Consider the following 22,581-nt stretch of genomic DNA (forward strand, 5'->3'; position numbering starts at 1 on the left):
GAATGCTAAGGGTCTAGTTATTATTTCTTTACTTATAAAGTAGAGGAAGAAAACATCCCTAAATACTAGCAATTGTTCTTTTAAGGAAGGGGGAAAGAGGAACATATAAGGAATGATTTTTCTCTTCCTTCCTATTTCCCAAGTTTTCTATAATGGGCGTGCATTACTTTTTTTGGTAAACATTTTTTTGTTTTCTGTTTTTAATTTTTATTTATTAATGATAGTCACAGAGAGAGAGAGAGAGAGAGAGAGAGAGAGAGAGAGGCAGAGACATAGGCAGAGGGAGAAGCAGGCTCCATGCACTGGGAGCCCGACGTGGGATTCGATCCCGGGTCTCCAGGATCACGCCCTGGGCCAAAGGCAGGCGCTAAACCCCTGCGCCACCCAGGGATCCCTTGGTAAACATTTTGATTGAATATAAGGTATGTATTACTTTAATAATCAAAAAAGTTGAAGTTACTTGCTAAAAAGAATAAAATAGAAGGTGAATACCTGGCCTTTTGCCGTGTAATCCGCCAAGATGTTAAGCAGCTTATAAAATACTTCGAACCACGGAAGATAACTGGGGAAAGAAGAGGAGAAACATGAAATATTAGTATGCAGGTCAAAAACTTTAACCAGGAGCTGATTTAAGACTGGTACATTTCAGTTTTTCCTCGACATCCTGAAGAGTCTTCCTGTTATAGGCTGCTGGAAACACAGAATGCTAATTATTTCTGGGATTTAAAAAAAATTGCCTGTGTAAGGTGGAGTGCTGAATGCCCATTATAAATTATTCCCATGGCTCAGAGCTAGAACAGGTTCACAGAGAAGAAATTCAAAGCAGACTCTGCAATCAGGAACCATCTCTGAATAGCTCCCCAGGCCTCTCCCACCATACCCACCCTTTCCAGGAAAGTTCCACATGACTGCACACACACAGCCACACACTCATACATATAGCACTTCCCTTGCTGCTGTCTGCAAGGGGACAAAGGCCCCATGAGCCTGAAACCAGTCATACTGTAGCATCAAACATCCTACCTTTCCTGCACCCTTTCGAGACTTACTGCAGGAGGAGCTCTACCTCTCTGTCCCCACTTCCCTCTACTGGGTCCTCACCATGGTGCCCCTTCTCTCCAAGGACAGTCTGGTCTGGTCCTGACCTAACTCTACCTAATGTGAGGCTTCAGGAATAATCTTCCTAAAATGCACATCTAGGTGGCACACAGATCTGGTTCCTGCAGTGGTGCCCCATCACTGCCGGACTTCTTAGGATGGCACTGGAGGTTTTGCTGTTAGGCCCCTGACTGGCTGTGTGCTCTGCTTTCCCAAGTGCATTCTTCTCTCATTGCAGCCTCCCTCTGAGAATGGCCAGGCATCCTCAAGCCTGCCTGAGCTTGCATACACTTGGCCCTTTACTCCCTCTGACCTTCATGGTCTAGACTAGCTGGTTTCCATGCATCCTCCCAATAACGGTTCCCCACGCTCCCCATCCCCGCCCCTCATGCCCTAATTCTCTTTTCTCCGTGCTGTCCTGGTCACGTGCATACCCCCATTTGAACATTCCACACACCATGTGGCACTCAATGGTGTGTCTGTTCTGCTAACAGACTGTGCACAAACAGAGAAGGAAGGATCTCATCTTTCTTCACTTCGTCTTCCTGGGGCCAAGCATGGAGCCCAGCATACCATCGGTGCTCGGTGTTGACTGAACAAACACAACTAAACAAACACTAAGAGTCAAGGCATGTTAATGTTCGAGAACTGGTGTTGAACTATCTCTCCGCTCCCCACCCCCCACAAGAAGTTTTGTCACTTAATTTAAAAGGCTTTATTCTCCATAAGAAACTTTCCCAAAGGGACAGATAGTCAAGCGAGGAGGATATCATACCAAGCTCCTGCTGTCCTGCTCACGCCCACCCTGCTGGGCTCCTGGGGTCCATTCCTGATGCTCAGGGAGCACTGATCCCACCAGGCAGAGGGAAATCAGCACCTCGTACAGATTACCAGCTGTACTGCCGAGGGTAATAGATGAAGTGAGAGGCAATCCAGAGGACAGATAAACTGCACAGTTCTCCATCATTAATGTCTGTCTGAGGCCAGCACATGCTACTGTAAAATTTAAGTAGCTTATCAAAATATACTGATAAGCAACTTAACTTTTCACTTCTATGACAGTATTATCACTTATGTTAATATGTTTCAATCAGCTCTGGCAGCTGCATATTGACTATTACACAGCAAATGACTGCTGCCACTTGCCACAGCATTTACTTTGGCAGAGCAATGTAAACATTCAAGAGGGATTAGGGAGGAGATAAGTTTCTCCCTTCCTATTCTGTTAAATAAACCTTGGCTGAGTTAAAAGCCATTATGGTGGGAACAATAAATCCCCTCAGACGAAAACTCTTGCCCAGATTAGAGGACTCTTAGTAAACAAATTCAACCAAGGGTTACACATTTTTCCCCCCTGAAAAAGAAAATACCACTAGTTAAATCCAACAACTCCAAGTCAGGAAGGGGGCAGGGGACAGATGCGTGGGGGAAGCAAAGAGAAAATATTTTCTTGCAAGGAAATCATGGTGTCAAGCAAATGAGAGAAAAACTGGAGTCATCTTAGGAATCCTTGATGAAGTGACATGGGGCAGGCTGGATTCTCTGATCATTAAAGGCTGTGGTATACGTGGAAGCAGTCTTTGCCACTGGGTTCGGCTGGCCAGCTAGCAGAGGCCTTGACCCCAAGCCTCTGCACCCTCCACTGCTAGGGGGCTGAGGGAAGGTGAGGGACATGGTAGGGCCACCGGGCCTGTAGCACAGTGCCCAGCTTCTCACATGCAGCTCCAACCTTAGTCCCAATCAAATCTTTTTGGCTACACTCAGCAGAACACTCAGCCATGGGAGGTTTTGTAGATACCCTGGAGATCAGCCATTTCTTCCTCCGTGTGGCCTGATCAGACACAACTGTTCCCCACATGTTGTCCCCTGTGCACTGACAGATGAATATCCAGTGATGGCAGTGTTAAGGTCTTGAAACCAAAACCCAGCTGTCGTCGTCTTCAAAGGATCCCTCTTTTCCCCTGTTGGGAGGCCAGGGTTCACAGCTGAACCTTATCCAGTGGCGTTTCCTGTACTGCTTCATTAGTGCTGGCACGACAGCTTCGCCCTGCCTGCAAGGGTGCAGGTGAGGATATGGAGACCCTACACTCCATTTTGTGCATGTCTGTCATCATGGAGTAAACACTACTTCCTAGTCCAGAGACAGGAAACAAACACTCCATTACACTGCTCATCCCTGAACATCTAAAGGAGTTCCAAACATCTCTGGGCCTGCTTCACTTGCTACCTTTATTGCAACCACTCAAGTCTGTAGTGCAGAGTACCCCTTGGGCTCAGTCCAAGGCTAGGGCTCAAACAACAAAAGGTGCCTGCATTTAGGAAGGCCATGGCCTTAGTAGGGAAAAAAGACATCTACAACAAAACAGTTCATGTGAGGGAAGTTGGAACTCTTTTCGAGGGACTTTATTTAGCTTGGACTTTAAATCAAGTTATAAAATTATCATGGCCAATCAGCAGAACCTTGATGGGGTAAAACCAAAATGGGACAAGTCTGCTTCCCAGGCACTGGCCATCATCCATGCTTCTCTCACCTGGCCCAGGTAACTTTGTCCCAGGCTCTGCCAACACTTCCTGGCCTAACAGTCAAATGGAGCAAATGGAGAGGCTTTTGTTTTGTGTGAGGCAAATACAAAGCCTTGAACTTGAGAAGAACTCAGGCAGCATCTGAGTATTCCTACACACCTGGCCTCACTGACCCGAGCCATTACAGGCCCTTGTAAGATGTGCAGGGGCAAGTTCAAGAGAGAGTGCTTAGAGTCAAATGGCCCATGGTAAAAAAATAAAATAAAATAAAATAAAATAAAATAAAATAAAATAAAATAAAATAAAATAAAATAAAATAAAATAAAATAAAATAAAATAAAATAAAATAAAATAAAATAAAATAAAATAAAATTCCTGTAAAAGCCCTAACATTGCCCCCAACATAGAGCAGAGGTGGTTTTATAGACACAAAGTAGCTGGCCTGAGTTTGGGGATCATACTGAATGAAAACTGTCTATGTTCCCATCTGTCAGCTGGGTGAGCTGCTTACCCTCCAGCTGACCTCAGGAACTGAGTCTGATGAGGAAAGATGACCTGCATTTCTAATTTCACTCTGCTGAATGGACTGTCAGGATAATCATTCCCACTGTTCTGTGTATGTACACGTATCTAAGTGATCTTGTGTAACTGTATGTATGATGGGATCCCACTCCAGTGTCATAAGTATTTTAATAGAAAACCATCACAAATTTTAAAAAGCTCTCCCTATCTCTTGCGAGACAGTTCAAAGCCATCAGATGAGACCAAGAAAGGCAGGGGTGTGCGTGATGGGAGCAATGGAGGCACACACTGCCCAAGCTGAGGAAGGTGGTCATTTATGAGAACAGGTATGAGCAGAATGTCAAAGTTCAAGCACAGGGAGGAGGATATCCTCCTGTAGGAGCAACCAGGCCCAGAGTGTTGGAATCTGAGTAGAGTGAGGAGAGTTTCCTCATAAGGGAAAGACAGGGGGCTCCAGCAAGATAAGGAGTGTCCACACAGAAAGAGGTCTGGCCTGGAATGTCAGAACTCAAGAGTAAGGGAAAGGGTGTTTAAGTAGGGGCAAGGCCTGGCATCTGTCAGGAGAAAGAAGTTGACTAGACTGGTGTTAGAACCTAAGAGGAGTAAAAAGAACATCTGGAAGGCAGTTCAGTGTGGGATGTCAGAGCCTAAGTGGGTAAGAGGGCTTCCATGAAGAATAGTGAGACAGAGTCCAAGCAGTTGAGAAGGAGGTCTACAGTAGGAGGAGGATTTGATGCCTAAGAGGTCAGAGTCCAAATGGAATAGCCCTGCCTAAGATGTCAGAGTCCAAGTGGAGTGAGAAGGTCAGCCACAGAGGAAAGGAGCTACAGTAGCCAGAGTCTGATCAAGACTGATCAACCATGTAAATATATAATGGAAACCATTACTACTATCAGATAAGAGAGTTACAAATATGGACCAGGAAAAAAACAAGAATGAACCTATGGTGTTCTATCGGAATTAGCTGTAACTGTGTGAAATCATGGAGATGGATAAAAGAAATGAATACAAATGCATGTATGTGCATGTGTGTGTGTGTGTGTGTGTGTGTAGATCTATCTCCACACATATATTCTCATATATTCTCACACATATATTCTCTACCTCTAGCCACTGAGGGGAGCAGAGACACCCCAATTATAATGAGCATTCTTAGTGCCCAGATCTTGGTTTCTAAGTACTATTCTCCACTAAAAGGAACCAGAGCTCCTTGAAGAAATGTGTGATTCCAGAGCTGGGACTGGAAATCTCTTGTGCTAGAAAAAAGGCAGGCTTCAACACACAATTAGGACATGCCAATGGGACACAAAAGCCAGTTTGGAGGGGCTCTTGCTGACAAAATCTGTGACAATCTGAGCATCAAACCAAATTATAATAGAGATTATATGGGACACCTGGGTGGCTCAGTGGTTGAGCGTCTGCCTTTGGCTTGGGGCGTGATCGTGGAGTCCCGGGATCGGGTCCCACATCGGGCTCCCTGCATGGAGCCTGCTTCTCCCTCTGCCTGTGTCTCTGCCTTTCTCTCTCTCTCTCTGTGTCTCTCATGAATGAACAAATAAAATATTTAAATCTTTAAATCAATCAATCAATCAATAAAACAGGAAATCCTGAGTCTGTGCTAATATAAATAAATGAATCAGAAATTGACAAGGATACGATGATGATATTCTGAATGCACATTATAAAGGGAAAAAGAAGGGAGAAGCCTGGGAGATAAGACCTTAATCAAGTAATGTGACAAACTGAAACAGTGTGCCAACTGATATAATGCAATGAAATGATATAGAATACTTTCATCATATTCTAGCCTTGGAAGTAGAACCCAACCCTGAGGAAACATCAGATAAATTCAAATTGAGGGATCTTCTACACTTCTACAAGTTAATAGCCAATGTCAAGTTCGTAGAAGTGTAGGAGGGTGCCTGGGTGGTTCTTTTGGTTAACCATCTGCCTTCAGGTTGGGTCAGGATTCCAGGGTTCTGGGCTGGAGCCCCACATTGTGCTCTCTGCTCAGCGGGGAGTCTGCTTCTCCCTCTGCCCACCCTCACCCCTCCCCATGCTCTTGCATGCACATTCTCTCAAATAAATAAAATCTAAAAAAAAAAAAAAAAAAAAAAAAAAGAACTGTAGGACATGTTGAGGAGCTATTTCAGAGTAAGACAAAAAAAAAAAAAAAAAGAGAGAGAGAGAGAGAGACTGAACAACTAAATGTAACATGTGCCTCTACATACCCAGGGGGCCCAAGTCCAAGTATTACATGGTAGTATTGAGTCAAAACTAATACTAACTTTCAAATTTTGATGATTGTAATGTAGTTATGTAAAAGAATATTCTGGTTTTGTTTTTAAGTGGTCTCCATGCCCAACATGGGGGCTTCACTCATGACCCTAAGATTGAGAATCACATATTCTACAGACTAAGTCAGGCAGGTGCCCCAAGAATGTCTCCTTTAAAAAAAGTACATACTAAAGTATTTGGGGGTATTATTCTGGCAACATCTCCCAAATGGGGCATTTGCATTGTATTCACAATATTTTTTTTTTAAGATTTTATTTATCTGACACAGAGAGCAAGAGAGCACACATAAGCAGGGGGAGAGGCAGGCAGAGGAAAAGGGAAAAACAGCCCAATATGGGGCTCAATCCCAGGACCCCGAGATCATGACCTGAGCCAAAGACAGACACTTAACCAACTAAGTCACCCAGATGCCCCTCAACTTTTCTACATTTATGTATATTAAGATCTTATTTATTTGAGAGAGAGAGAGTACAACCAGGGGGAGAGGCAGAGGGAGAAGAAGAAGGAGAAGCAGACTCCCCACTAAGCAGGGAGCCCAACATGGGGCTGGAACGCAGGACCCTAGGACTGTGACCTGAGCCAAAGGTAGACAATTAAACCACTGAGTCACCCAGGCACCTCTTCTATATGTTTATTATTGTTTCAAAACTGAAAAAAAAAAATGGAGAGGAGATCATCTGAAGGGTCTTTCATTTCACCAAAAATACCATAAGTAGACCAATTAGAGTATACAGAATAATAATATGAGCTGGGAAAATAAAATTTTAAATTTTAAACCATGGCTATAGGAAGGGGCATACAATAGAATAGCTGGTTCTAACAGTAGGAGTCAGTACTCCAAGCACAGAGAAGGTTGAACATCAGTTAAATTTTCAAAAGAGGTTATTCTCAGTATATGGGAAGAAGGCTGGAAGGGGTGGGGATAAAGTTGCATTAGAGACAGAAAAAAAATTCACTGAGCAACGACTTGCAGGCTTGACCCACCAGGCCTGATCTGAGAACTGTGTGCAGATGGAATAGCCAGAAAGAAAAGTATGCAGGCTGCAGGACAGAAGGCAAGGTAGGGTCAAAAGAGTCAGACTCCAGGGGCCTTTTATATGCTACACTGATGGGCCTCCCCTATATTCTGTAATCACTGGGAGACCAAAGGGCCGGTTAAAGAGAAGTAACATTCTGAGGACCAGTATTTAGAACTAGGTAGAAAGTGATTATTTCTCTCTTCAGCATAGTCCAGTGGATCTCAACCTTACCAGAAGATGTCCACTTTGTTACCCTAAAAAGAAAATCTTAGATAATCTATTTATATATGTAAGTTTTAAAAAGATCAATGTAAGTTCTAGTTCTAATATAAATAATCAAAAGAGAAGTACTTTATAATAAAATTTTAACATTTAAACACTCAAACACCGTTATGTTAGAAATATAATGAAGTAGTACCTCCCTGGGTAGCATAGAGCTGCTTTTAACTTATGTCTAGAATGAGTTTAAAGCAAAGAAGAGTGACATAGAAAAAGGTCTTTCCATTTTTCACAGTGATTTCCACAGCCTGAGGAGCTCTTAAAACTCCATCTTGGGTACTCCAAGAGAGGTATCCCTTTTGCCAAGATTCATCAGATGAGAATACATCCTTTGGTTAAAGCTATTTGGCATTCAGTATTTAAAGTTTTCAAAAAACAACTTACCCTCCAATTTAAAAAAAAAGCAGAGCAGCATGGCATATGCTGGAGACAACACAGACTTGCATCAAATAAGCCTGGGTGAATCTCAGTTCTGATAATTTCTAGCTGTGATACCTCAGGAAAGCAATCTCTCAAAGACACAGTTTCCTTTTCTATACGATATACACCACACTTTGTAATTGAAGTATGGAGATACACCCAATCCAGTGCCCGGAATACTCTTCCTGTCCCTCTCTGTCTAGCATTCTTGCCAATCTCAGCTTTGAAAGCTCTTTTGGATTCTGTCTAGGTCAGAGGTGCCTTCAGGGCCCTGTTCAGGAATTCCTCAGGCCCTGCAGTCACCAGAATGAATAGGAAAGCATGAGGCATTATAAGAGGAAAACATTCATGAATGATGTGGCCACTTAAACCAGTAAGTCCCCCACTCAGCCCTTCTGGTGTAACCTACCATCTTTTCCTGCTCCTCTGTCAATATCTTCTTCATCAAACATCTACAACAAAATGTAAATAAAACTACAACCATTGCAAAGGATGCAGGATTTCATAAAGCCCCTGTATGAGATGATGGACACCTGCTCAGATTTGCGGCAAAGTGGCCAACAAATGAAGACCTGGCAACATCAGACCAGGTAACATGGGACAGAGAAAAATCAAGAAAATCAAGAAGGGTGGCACAAGAGTCACATCAAAAGAAAATGAACTCAATATCAAAGGATTAAGAGAGGCCTGAGGGAAATTGAGGAAGTCCTCTAATACCTTTAGAAAAATTACTCTTCTTATGATTATGCTGAAAAAGTCAAACATATAGTGTTCTGCGGTCAGAAAAATCATAACCTCTCCCCTAAAAAAAAAAAACCATTATTGTCTCATTAGACAAAACCATCATTGTCTCATTAATAAATGTATTCTTTCTTTCCAAGAAAGAATACATTATTGGAATAAAAGCTAGATTTTGTTGAAATCAATTTATTTCCAAAGTTTGAGTTTCTTTTTTTCTCGGTAAAATCCTAATAAAGTTTCCCCTCATTCTTACTATAAAATTTTGATCCCCACTTAAATAGACACATTTTATTCCCAGAATGTGAGGCCCTTCTGGGCTAACCCTATCTGCAGATTCACCATAGTTTATAATGCATGCTTCTTTTCTTTGTCTTCTCCATTAGTGTCAACTCTGTGAGAGCAGGAATCATGGCTGTGTTGACTGTTTAATCTCTAATGTGTGCCTGGCACCTGTTAGACATTCGGTAAGTTCCCTTGACAGTAGTTTTTACTGTCTCTGCCTGTAGTTTTTGACTAAATTTCTATTAAGTCCATCACCGTTAGAGTAACAGTCAACTAACTCTTATGAAAATGATCCAAAACCAAAAATGACACCTGCTAATGGACTGCTGGAGCCTGTAACAAATAATTAGAATAAAGAGTCAAAGTAGAGCAGGAAGGACCCACAAAGTTAAGTCTTGGCCCTTGCCTATCCCTCCAATACAAGTAAACATCACTTTCTACTTTCTGGGTGCCTCCTTCAAGTACTATGCAAAAATGTCACAAAACCAAGCTGATTATTTTAATTTGGCAACTTAATTTTTCAAGCACGGGTGACAGAATCCTCTGTCAGTGCATCAGGCCAAGTTTTCCAGAAAGAGTCTGCTCCAAACTTTTCCTTCTTCTCCCATCTCTAACTCATTCCTCCAGCTCTTCAGAAGAATATTCTTGTTTCCTATCTTTCTGAAGAGAGAAGATCTACCATGAGCTTTCCTGTCTTCCACTCCTAGACTTCTCAGGCCTTCCCCCTTCAATCCTAACTGGAGGTGGGAAGTAGAGAAGACCCTAGATCTCAACAACACTGCCTTCTGTAAGACAGATCTTCTCACCCATTATACTAAGCCAATGAGCATTCCTATCTGAAAGCACAAGAAAACCATCCATGTGTGTCGGTCCACAGTAAGTGGGAAGTGTAAGGTCCAGCCTTAGCACCAAGGTATATACGTTCCGCCTTATGAGAAAAGCACACCACATCCTCCCGAGCTAACCACATTAAGCTTCAATAAAAGCTTTCTGGAACTTAAAATTGAAGTGACGTTTCCAGTCCAAACATCACACATTTCTAGACCATTCATTCTGCAAATGCTGCAGTCAATCATCCATCAAACTACAGATTTCTCCACACTTATTAAGACCCATCCAGTGTATGCCTGGAACTGTGTGAAGTACATGAAGTCTGAGACCAAGGTCCCAGCATTTGGGGAGTTCACAGTCTAATGAGGGAAGCAGACACATGGGCAGATGACGTCAACAGCACAGGGTGTGTGTTATGATGGAGGTGTGTAAAAGGGACAGAGGAGAAGTTCTGGAAGTCTTCCCACAGAAATGACACTTGGTTGATAAACTTAACACAAAGGGCAGTCAGAAGACCCACCTGAGTTTGAGTATCAGTTCCATCCCTAGCTGTGGCCCCAGCCATTTTTTGCCTCCTTCATGTATGAAATGTGGATCCACAACTTACTCTCTCACACAACTGTTGTGAGGGTGACACATGTGAGTGCACCTACCACTGTGCCTGGAACAGAGTAAACACTTTTTCCCAGATAAGATCACACTCGGTGCTAGTAACATCAAAAGTCAGAGGAACCTAAATAGGAGAACAAACAACCCCCTTTGGGAGCTCAAAGCCAGCCTCACTCAATCTGAGCATTCTGCTTTGCTCATAGCTGCTGATCTCAAATTGTAAATTTATTATGGTAGCCAGTTAAGCTCAAAAATCTGATTTATGTCCATAATTAGCACACCATTGTCATACCTAATACATCTATGCAGGAAAATGTATTGCATGTACCGAACAAGTAGAAATATTAATTTGTGTTAGGAAAAAACACAAAAAGTTCCCATAAAACATCTGTGCTTATATTAATCTACCCAAACACACACTTAGATTTGATTTTGGTAATAAGGCTCTTTTCTCTCTTGATGGGTATTCAATAATTGTTGCTTTTAGAGAGCAGATCTGCCGTCTTCTTTTCTATGACAGTGTTACTGTGATTGAGGGAGATTGCTCAGGAGGAAAGCACAGAGGCACTTTTCTGTTATCACCGGTGAAGTGTTGGTAACAGAGGATCTTTGGAGTAATGACACCTGCACTGACAATTGAGTGTAATTCTCAGATATTTTCCATTGAGCCCAGAGAGGGCGAGCACATAGGCCTTTCATCATTTTCCTAAGAGAGTTTATGATGCTGCCCACTCCTGTATTCACACACCTGCAAGTTTTTTCCCCATTCAGAGCATCTTATTCTATGTTTAAATTGCTACTGTAATGTAATATAATGGGTTAGTGAGATTCTAACTAAGGCCCACCCCACAGAATCTTTCACGGACTAAAAGAGAAATACATTGTCTCTGCTGAAAAAAAAAACACAACAAGGGGGAAGAAACCGCTACACAAGAATTCCTGTCCTACTTTCAGGAGTAAATAAAATTAATGAACCCACCAAGACACCATTTGATGCTATTTTCATTTTAGAGCTAAGAAATGAAAGCTAATGGAGGAAGGGGAAAAACATTGACCAAGTTTCATGGGCTCTGAAATATTCTTTACAACAACTCTAGAAGATGATTCTTCATCTCGTTTTATAGGTGAGAAAACTAAGTCTTGGAGAAGTGATGTGATGTATGGACAACACAGCTATTAAAAGCACAACTCAGACACAAAACTAGTCCTGTACGATTTCTATCCTCCTTGCTCCACGCAACACATTATGAGTTTCACAACATGATCAAATGTAATGATCAATCCTGAAATTAGGATTTAAAATTCTTACCTTGTGATTCTCACTATAATGCCCTGATAAATGAAAGCACACCTCTAAAAGTCCTTCTGCTCTAAGTGTTCTGAGCAATCCAACTTTGGCTGCCTCCCAACCATTCAGCGTGTTTTCTTATTTTGCCAGCCCCAGGGACACCAGTCATGTGTCAGCTCTTTATTGCTTTAGGTATTAGCGTACATGTTAGATTCAGAAGCACAAATATAAATAGCTCGATTTAAAATGTTCGATGTTTTTTAAGTTTTTAGGTTTCTAGGGCTTAAAATCAAGACCCAATGCCTCTGCTACCTTAGATGTGTACTTTTAAGAACTTACCTAGAAAAATCATGGCCTGTGTCATAGATTCTTAAACAGACTATGGTTGCCTTTTTAAATTTAACGTATAAAGCTTTAAATGTATGCTTATGGTGACAATTAAGGAAATGCTAGATTAGACAGGGCTTCAGTTTTCCACAAATAGCACTCATTTAAGTTCATTTCCACCCCAGATCTCTGCTCAAATGCTATATCATTCAATCGCAAATCTCTCTATAAAAGTGTCTGGCTGTCTCTTAAACCCATTTACACTCTATGCTTCAATGCCTTTCCTTGGCAACTTCTTCCATATGCTAAACTTCTTTCAGGGAAGCAGTTCTGTCTCAATTCACAGAACAGCACACCAATCACCACAAGCAGGCAGACAGGTAAAGAAAGGAAGGAGGACAGACAGGCACATGGAGAGAAAGTAGGATATAAAGGTAGCTGATCCAATAAAAGTAATGTTTTAAAAGGCCAAGAGTTTTTAGACCAAAAGAAAACTAACCTAGTGCCTAACCCCAAGCAATCAGAGAGCCCTGAACCTGAATTTATAAACCAAACACCCCGTACCATATGCAATTCGAGACACACAACTGGTAGCAGTACTAGGGATTTATGACTTATGACTTGTTCATATTTAATTTGTAACCAAACACTTCCCCTTCCTCTTAGCTACCTTAGAACTCTTGATTAACTCTTGTTTTCACAGGTCAGAGGTTAAATAAAGGAAGGGAAGCATTCTGGGGTGAGATTGCCCAGAGCACCACATCCAAGAGTGACCTGTGCAAGGAACATTAAAATAAGTGATAAGACTAGAGATTGTTCAAGACAGCTGATGTTCAAAGCCTCCTTTGGGTACAAAGCAGGACCTTACTAAGAGCTGGACAGACAGGAAACTGCTCTCGAGTTACCTTTTGTGACAGAGCAACTCTCTCACCAAGAATTTGCTCCCAAAATGTTCTTAGAAATGAGACTGAAGGTTTTGAGGGAAGGAAAAACAGGAATTTGTGTAAGGCCGGCAGCCCTTCCCCTGCTTCATTCTGCCACAGGTATCTGTCTTGCCCACCAGATTCTCCTACCCTGGAGAAAGCCTCTACTGCTATCTTATTTTGTAGCACACCTGGGCCAAGCTGAGGGAAGCAGATTTCTTTGTACAAAATTAATCACCTAGAGACCAGCCACCCTGCTGAACAGGATAGTATAATCTATCCGACTGCAAGACCCATCCAGATCCAAGGACCTTTACTGCTCTGCTACTCATCATGCACCAAACATGAAAATAATAACAGTAGAGACCACAATTTATTCTGGAATTATCACATGTCAGGAACTTTACATGCATTTGCTTATTTATCTCTCATCATAACTCTGTTAAATAGGTACCATCATATCCCCAGACAACACAAGAGGAAACTGAAGCACAGAGAGGGCAAGTAACTTGCTCAGAGTCACACAGCCACAGAGTAGATCAGGGTGAATTGCACATCTGTGTGACTTACTGCACCAATAGGCTCTTCTCTGGGGAAAAAAAAAAATCTCTCTCAGGGAATGGTATCAATGAAGTGAAATGCACACCAGATAGCATGTACACTTTACATCTGATTATGTGTTTTCAAATTGTCAAAACAGAACAGCCATTGAATTCATTTGTTTGGTTGCCTAATACAGGCCAAGCACTGGGTAGAGATGAATAAAACATAGCTTCCACGAAAGTAGGTTCTTGGTTCAGACTTGTATGTGAAACCATTACGGCATTAGACAGAGGCAACAAAAACACAATTTGAAAAATATGAGAAGCAGCAACTGCCCCTACCCTCAGGAGGCGAGGTTAGCATTCCCTCTGCACCACGACCACGTAACACAGCCACAGGAAGAAATGGTTTCCTCAAGGGAGCATTTTCACAGGCTGGGCGGGCCTAATCCCCAGCCGTGGAGGAGCTACCGGTCCACTAACAGGGAGATCAGGTTGAAACAACGTGCCATTACTCACACTCTGTCTTCTTGCCCTGACTTAAAGCAAAGCCAAACCAAACCCCTACATCTATCTCTCAGTCACTTCTTATTCTTTAAACCATATTTGTAACTTCTGACTTAATGCTTTATCATAAACCTTAAAAAGGCAGTTCACAATATTATAAAAGCCTAAAACTGGTGGTTTTTTTTTTTTTTTTTTTTAAAGACTGAGGTGGGCACTTGACGGGATGAGCACTGGGTTGGTAAACTGAACACCAATAAAAAATAAATCCATAAAAATAAATAAATAAATAAATAAAACCCCTTTAAAAGATTTGTTTGTTTGTTTGTTTGTTTGTTTGTTTATTTATGAGAGAGAGGGGGAGAGAGAGCACGCGCATGAGCGAGCACGTATGTGAGCAGGAGCAGGGAAGGGGGAGAGGGAGAGGCAGACTCCCTGCTGAGCAGGGAGCCTGATGTGGGGCCTGATCCCAGGACCTGAAATCATGACCTGAGCTGAAGGCAGATGCTTCACTGACTGAGCCACCCAGGAGCCCCTAAAACTGGTGTTATTAAACTCCCTCAAAATATGGTAGCTTAGAGGAAGGTGAAGCATTTGATTAAATAAGCTGTAAGTCTTAAATCCCCAGTGACACTACCAGTTGTGTGTCTCCCTCAAAAGAAACCCTAAAAAGTAACCTTTAAAGAAAAGAGGCACAAACAGCAAGCCTGGCAGAAATAGGTTTTTCTGATATAAATTCTTAAACTCATGTAGTATGAAAGAGAGCAAGAAAGGTGTCTTTCGATGAGTAACTACTAAAAGAACATTAAAATGAAGGTCAGAAAATGTCTACATGAATTATTTTTACTGTATTTTCACTATCATGAAATGTCGTGACTTTATTTTGGGGGGGAATATATTTTAAGTGGTAGCTCTTTATTATGTATAATAGCAATACATACATACACACACGTAAACATGTGGTAAGAGAATGGTTAAATAAATTACGGTAATTCCAGGAAATGGAAAATGAGGATTTAAAAAAAATTTTTTAAAGATTTTATTTATTTATTTATTCATGAGAGAGAGAGAGAGAGAGTCAGAGACATGGGCAGAGGGAGAAGCAGGCTCCATGAAGGAAGCCTGATGGGGAATTTGATACCAGGACCCCCAAGATCACACCCTGAGCCAAAGGCAGATGCTCAACCACCGAGCCACCCAGGCATCCCGGTTTTAAAGTACTTTTAACGATACAGGAAAACATCCACGAAATGATACAGATTGAAAGGAAGCAATGCTCACAGCTATGTATCATAGGCAATCATATACACTCATAAGAAGACTAGAAGATAAATTAATAGGGTTATTTCTAGGTTGTGGGATTTGTAGATAATCTTCATTTCTTTTATATTCTTTTCTCCATTTTCTATGGCTTTTGTATTGAGCATGCAGTGTTTTAAAAATTAGAAAAAATTGTTCCAGCTTTTAGGTACACAATAAATTATGAACTACCAGAATGATGGAATATTATATATTAATTAAAACCAGACTATGGAAGAAATATTTTAACACGGAAAAATATTTACAATACATTTAGATATAAAAGCAGGTTCTGGGGAGGTGCCTGGATGGCTTACTCAGTTAAGTGTCTCAGCTCAAGTCATGATCATAAGGTCCTGAGATTGAGCCCTGACTTGGGCTCCACACTCTGCACAGAGTCTGCATCTCCCTCTACCTGCACCCCTGCCTCCCTCATGCTCTTTCTCTCTCAAATAAACAAAATCTTAAAAAAAAAAAAAAAAAAGACAGGCTTTAGAGGCACATGGCTCAGTCAGTTAAGTGTCCAACTCTTGATTTTGGCTCCGGTCATGATCTCAGGGTTGTGAGAGTCCCATGTCAGGCTCCTTGCTCAGCGTGAAGCCAGCTTGAGATTCTTTCCCTCTCCTTCTGCCCCTTCCTGCCCACCCCCCACACTCACAGTCTCTCAAATAAGTAAATCTTTTTTAAAAAGTAAAGCAGGCTCTGTAATATGTACAAAAAACTTTACATTTTTGTGTTTTCCTATATTCTCCAAACTTCTACAATCAATACATATTCCCTTTTTTGACTTTAAAAAAAAGAGCCACATGTGTAATTCCTCTTTGCCTACCAACTTCCAAGTCATCTTGCTGGGTGGCTGGGAGGATTCTTGATCAGAGACAGGGGAATCAAAAGCCTATCTTCTCATTTCCTTAAGTGTGCTTAATAACTGTGATGACTCAATTCCCCTATAGGCTCTCTGGATGAAATGGAACTTAGCACTCTTTAGCAAACTGGTCAAGTCAGAGTCTCATGCTCTTTCCACTGCACCATGCTTATCATTGATCTCAGTTCAAGGGCAAGGGTGGTTGGCCAATAAGGATTTCAGTGACCTTCCTAATGTGGGAACAGTCAGCCTCAATAAACTCTAGTGGGTCACAGAAAGTGAGACACCCTCACTTAGCAGTATCTAAGGGCACCCTAAGTTAAGAGAGGGTAAAGAAAAAGGGTCAGAATCTATTTTTCCCTGTTAGATTTTGAGGCCAGATCAGGGTCATTTATATAAACATTTAGTAAGCATCAATATGTGCCAGCCCTGTGCTAGACAGCTAGGATAAATACATGAACAAGACATAGTGCTGCCTGTCCTCAAGGAACCTAGATCTCTTAGGGGAAGATGGACATGTAAACAATTCATCACCATGCAACATGAGGATGCTGTGATACAGGGGGGCACCAAGTACTATGGGAACATGGAAGGAGAGCACATCTTGACTAAACCAGGGCATTAGCTAAATGAAGAAGACAGGTCAGATGAAATAAAGGAACACTTCCATTTGGAGATAACAAAATTTTCCAGAGGCAGAGAGACAAGGAACAATAAATGGCTTGAGGTGGTTGGATATCACCTAAAGGTGGGGCAAGATGTTTCTCTATTTAACATTTTGTGGAGACAGGGACAGGGGTAGGGAAATCCTGGCAGAAGATGACACTAGAGAAGGCTGAAGTGATCAGCTCGTAAGTTTTATGTGCAAGACTAAGAAGTTTAACTCTTCTCCTAAAAGCAGAGTTTTAAACAGAGGGATTTGATCAGATTTATCTTTTTAGAATATCACTTTAATAGAGTAGAAGAGGAATCGAAAGGGGAAGTAGGATGCAGATAAACTCAGAAGTCTTAAGACCCATGTAGCTGACCTAAGTTCTCAAGTAAGAAGGTTCTAAAATGGAAGGCTTTTGTCAGTGCTCTTTTAATTACTTAAATTTACTGATGATGCGATTAAGAACAGAATTTGGCTCTAGTAGAAGAGCTAAAAAGAAAAAAAAAAAAAAAAAAAAAGAGCTCCTATTAGGCAAAGGATGGCCTGACAAGTCAACTCCCTTCAGAAGCAGCATCACTGTGTGACATGGTGGGAGAGAAGGTTGAGTTGGACAGCTGGGAGCAAAACGTGTAGTTGCCCTGTCTATCAAAGGGCTTCCTCTTAGCTATTCCTTCACCTCTCCAAGCCTACTTTCTCTGCAAAAGGGCACCACTTCGTTTTTAAAAAAATATTTAATTTATTTATTCATGAGAGACGTAGAGAGAAGCAGAGACAAATGCAGAGGGAGAGGCAGGCTCCTGCAGGGAGCCCAATGCAGGATTTGATTCCAGGACCCCAGGATCACGACCTGAGCCAAAAGCAGATGCTCAACCACTAAGCCACCCAGGCACCCTAAAAGGACACCACTTCCTATTGACCCAACAAGGCCACAGTATGGAACAAATTAAGCAATAATAACTTAACGTAAATAATACCAATGCCCACTACAGTTCACAGATTGTATCAAGTACTCAAAAATAGGTAGCCGCTGTTATGATTGTTAGACAGAAGAGGTCTACTTAATCTCTCAAGCGATGGAGTGGTTCTTGCCATATTCTGGATTATTTTAAATATCTTTAAAATGTTAAGAGCCACAAACATATGTATACTCTTTACAGTTACTTTTAAGATTATATTTGTCACAAAAGAGTAAGCTACGGTCAATAGGGATTTTATTAATATTTTTCCATTTGACACAAGATAAAGGTTTCATTTCAAAGACAGAATGAAAGCAGGTCAATGAGATAAACTAGTCTGTCTACACCGGGCTTAAGGGTGTTATACCTCTATATTATGTATGGCATGCTTTCTCCTAGTTAAGAAACCTATGACCAGCCCAGAGGTTTGACCATAATACTATGGGCAGTGACAAAATATTGCTCTATGACCAGAAAAAGCAGAACCCAAGTTCTCTGCCACCTGGCCCACCCACGAGAGACAAAGGAAGTATAAGAGCAGCCAGCTGCTCTAAACTATTTAACTCTCTTATTTCATAGCAGGAATGAGTTGGAGCAGTGAAAGAAATTGATCCAGAGCCTTTCTTGCACAGCCAAAAGGACATCCCGACAAACCCAGAAGTAGGTATCATGAATGGCTCTGCAATCTCTCAGTATTACTCTTTTCTGCTGTGCCTCCTATCAAACAGGGTGCAAAAAAATACAGATTCTCAAAAAAAAAAAAAAATTACAGATTCTCCTGTCTGAGAGTAGTGATGGTGGTGGTCTTCAATATTTAGAATTGTCCTGAAACATCAAAATTTTAATTGGATTCCACATGGAATTCCCATAGTCCCGTAACAACCAGGATTTAAAATAATATCCATTTAGCTTCAAACTTGATGACCTGTCTAATGTATATTTTGATATTTAGGCGAACATCCATTTGGCTTTGTATTCTTTTTCTTTTCTAAAGATTTTATTTATTTATTCATGAGAGACATGGAGACAGAGAGAGAGGCAGAGACACAGGCAGAGGGAGAAGCAGGCCCCATGCAGGGAGCCTGATGTGGGACTTGATCCGGGGTCCCCAGGATCACACCCTGGGCTGTAGGCGGCACTAAACCACTGAGCCACCGGGGCTGCCCTTGGCTTTGTATTCTATGGTTCATTTGGTCATCAAACATTTATTGACTGGGAGGCTCTTTGCTGGGTCCTAGGGCTAACAGGTGAATCAGGCGCAGTCAGGAGTTCAGTGTCCAAAGGGGAAATCAGACGCATAAATCAACAAGTGTAATCACTAAGATAAGTGCTATAAGAGAAGTATGCACAAGCACCAATTATCTCTCTCACATGAACATGTACACATGTGGCAGACGACCAACTCCATCACATGTGACAGAATTTCTTTAAGCCCTAAGAAGGGTTAATAATTCTAAAATTAAATAGAAATGGTCATATTAGATGATTCCTTATTTTACAGAGGAACAGTTGAGTAAAAGCTACTGCAGCACAGAATCCAATAGTGATCCCCAAAAAGAGCTGATTCTCACAAACAATTTCCTTCTTCTTCCTATTTCAATACAAAAAACTGGCACCTTTGTCTGGGTCCAGAATGTAAAATCAGGAAATAAAATGGCAAGTCTTACAACTGTGAACTTCAATCAGCTCATTACAAACCAAAGAGACATATTTGAATGCAAGTTGCTACATTCATTTACCTATTCTGCCAAGCCATTCAATTACACGATTTCAGATTTTGTATAAAAAAATATAGCCATGTTTCTTTCAAAAAGCTGGTATATGGAGAAAAGTGATTAGAACAGCATGCTATGATACATTAATACAGTGGTTTCATTTAACGGACAATGGTAGTTTCTCAAATGCTCCCTGTATTTTAAATTATTGCACTTAGAATTCATAACTGCAACATGTCTCAACTTTTTTCTTTACTGCTGCACAATACACTCCACTGCCACTGTGAACACAAACAAAACACATTATCAGAAGAGTTTTCTTAGCATTTGTAATCTTAAAGTCATTTTTAAAGGTGGGGGTGAGTACAGTGGTTTATTCAAATCGTGTGAACACTGAAAAAGATAACGCATCCTAATTGAGGAAAGAGTGAGAAAGGGAGAGAAAAAACTAAAGCAGGAGAAAAATCTTAAACCAAAATTTCACATCCCCTTGGAGAGACAGCACACAAAAGAGATGGAGTTTATTCTAACCAGAAGCAGCTGTTGCTCTTCGAATTAGGAAGCATTCCTAATGAATCAGCAGTTCTTATAATAAATATACTCCCCTTTGAAATGTGAGGATTCTGCTATGAGTATTTCTTTTGATATATTTTTTACATGAACTCATTAGACGGAGGAGAGACAGGGATTGAGCATGTTCCTTTCTAAATTACAATGGCTATTTTACCCATATCATGTCCTCTTAAGGTTACTTAAGGCATATGAAAATAAGAAATAAAAAACACAAAGCTCCCCAGGACCCTTTGTGGCTCAAGCCAAACACTTTTTAAGATGCTATGTAACAGTTACGTCTTACCAAATACCTGCCACTACACTAACTTAACTAGTCCCAGTTAAATTTAAAATGGAAATCAGAGGGATCCCTGGGTGGCGCAGAGGTTTGGCGCCTGCCTTTGGCCCGGGGCGCGGTCCTGGAGACCCGGGATCGAATCCCACGTCGGGCTCCCGGTGCATGGAGCCTGCTTCTCCCTCTGCCTGTGTCTCTGCTTCTCTCTCTCTCACTGTGTGCCTATCATAAATAAATAAAATTAAAAAAAAATTTAAAAAAAAAAATAAAATGGAAATCAGAGCTATACTAACAATGAAAGAGGCATGCCTTTTGCATTAAGAGGAATCCCCAGATTCCAACAAGGTGAAGACCGGATTGTAAAGTACATTCTGTTCCCCAGATATTCTTCTTGCCATTTTAAGAAAAGGGAAAAAGTAGGCATATTTATAAATATATACACATGCATATTTATTTCACCTCCACTTAGGTTCCATATTCTTCTTTTTTCCTTGCGCTTAAAACAATCATTTTTAACAAAGGTTTCTCTAAGCAAAAAAAAAAAAAAAAAAAAAAATCACTATGTCTCTATCAATACAACAAAATGTAAAGGTACGTCTTCCCATCAGCAGAGGTGAGTACAAGTGGACAGGCATTATTCTACCCCACTAGCTTGCTTTCTTCAACTGTAACCAGTCTTTCTCCCCCTCCTCCTCCTCTTCTATGGTGGGTTTCCTGGATTCCTGGAACCTCAGTGCAAAAACCAGGAACCCCAGAAAGAGTTGCAGATTGACATAAGGTGTAATGGAGAGACTGCTAGAGCTGTCATATCTTTCTTCTCCTAACACCAAGGGTACTTAAGCCTTAATCTTGGAAATGGAAAGGATATTCTAAATGTAAAACAATCTTGGGACGCCTGGGTGGCTCAGTAGTTGCGCGCCTGCCTTTGATCAGGGCGTGATCCTGAGGTCCTGGGATGGAGTCCCACATCGGTCTTCCTTCATGGAGCCTGCTTCTCCCTCTGCCTGTGTCTCTGCCATTCTCTCTGGGTCTCTCATGAATAAATCTTTATTAAAAAAAAATAAACAGAATCTTTAGGCTGCTTAAAAACATTTTCTACAACCTCAGACATGATCTCCTATCTAAGGTCATCTGTGCTCTCAAACAACAGGTTAAGAAAATGCAAAGGATAGGTAGAATTACAGTTAATAGAAGTCAAGGACCAAGAAGATTTAACTCTACTATTATAATGTCTTTACAGAAGAGGCTGAACTGAGTAACTCCTTAGAGGATGGAAGACTTGGAAAACATGAATGAAAGTGGGTGGATTACCCTGCTTCTTGAACCCTAATTGGGGAGTAGGCAGTGATGGAGGCAGCAGGCAGTACGCATACTAGAAAACAAACCAAGGGCTCTTGAGATCCTTTTGCTCACAAGATCAGCGTGTATTTGTTCTGCATTCTGAGAAGTTAGAAAAGTGGGACTCAAAAAGCCTCAGGAAATGTGTGTAAGATCACCTGATAAATGTTAGAGCTCTATCTGAACCCAAGTCTCTTGGGATCAAAAGCCACAACACTATGTTGCCTCCCTAGTCTCTTCCACATCATAAATAGGTAAGATTCTGCTAAGGGATTAGAAAATTTCACTTGGCCATAAAGCTCTTAGTGACCTTCTCTAGATGAAGAAAACAAGGCAGAGAAGAGTTAAATGACTTGATTAACATTACATAATTCCATTATAAAAGTGGGACTCGGGCAGCCCAGGTGGTTCAGTGGTTTAGCGCCTTCCACCTGGGGCCTGATCCTGGAGACCCAGGATCGAGTACAACATCGGGCTCCCTGCATGGAGCCTGCTTCTCCCTCTGCCTGTGTCTCTGCCTCTCTCTGTCATATGAATAAAGAAATAAAATCTTAAAAAAATAAATAAATAAAAATAAAAAAATAAAAGTGGGACTCAGTGGTGCATTTATTTCAAGCACTGAGTAATGTATGGTACTGTTGAGTCACTAGGTTGCACACCTGAAACTATGTTACATACAGTAGCACTGTATGTTAACTACACT

At 41.3% G+C, this 22,581-nt stretch overlaps 1 protein-coding gene across 23 annotated transcripts in view; it reads right to left on the bottom strand.

Annotated features, from left to right (window-relative positions):
- The window catches only part of DENND1A (DENN domain containing 1A), a 508,029-nt gene that overhangs the window by 266,082 nt on the left and 219,366 nt on the right, over nt 1–22,581 (bottom strand). For all 23 annotated transcript variants that reach the window (XR_005983074.1, XM_041724904.1, XM_041724896.1 and 20 more), the window contains one exon: nt 493–562. Coding sequence is in view for 22 of the 23 variants with exons in the window: in XM_041724904.1 (XP_041580838.1) it covers nt 493–562 (70 nt within the window). In the remaining variant the exon portion in view is untranslated. The remainder of the gene's footprint in view (nt 1–492; nt 563–22,581) is intronic.

Source organism: Vulpes lagopus, chromosome 12, assembly GCF_018345385.1.
Source record: "Vulpes lagopus strain Blue_001 chromosome 12, ASM1834538v1, whole genome shotgun sequence".
Lineage (NCBI taxonomy): Eukaryota > Metazoa > Chordata > Mammalia > Carnivora > Canidae > Vulpes > Vulpes lagopus.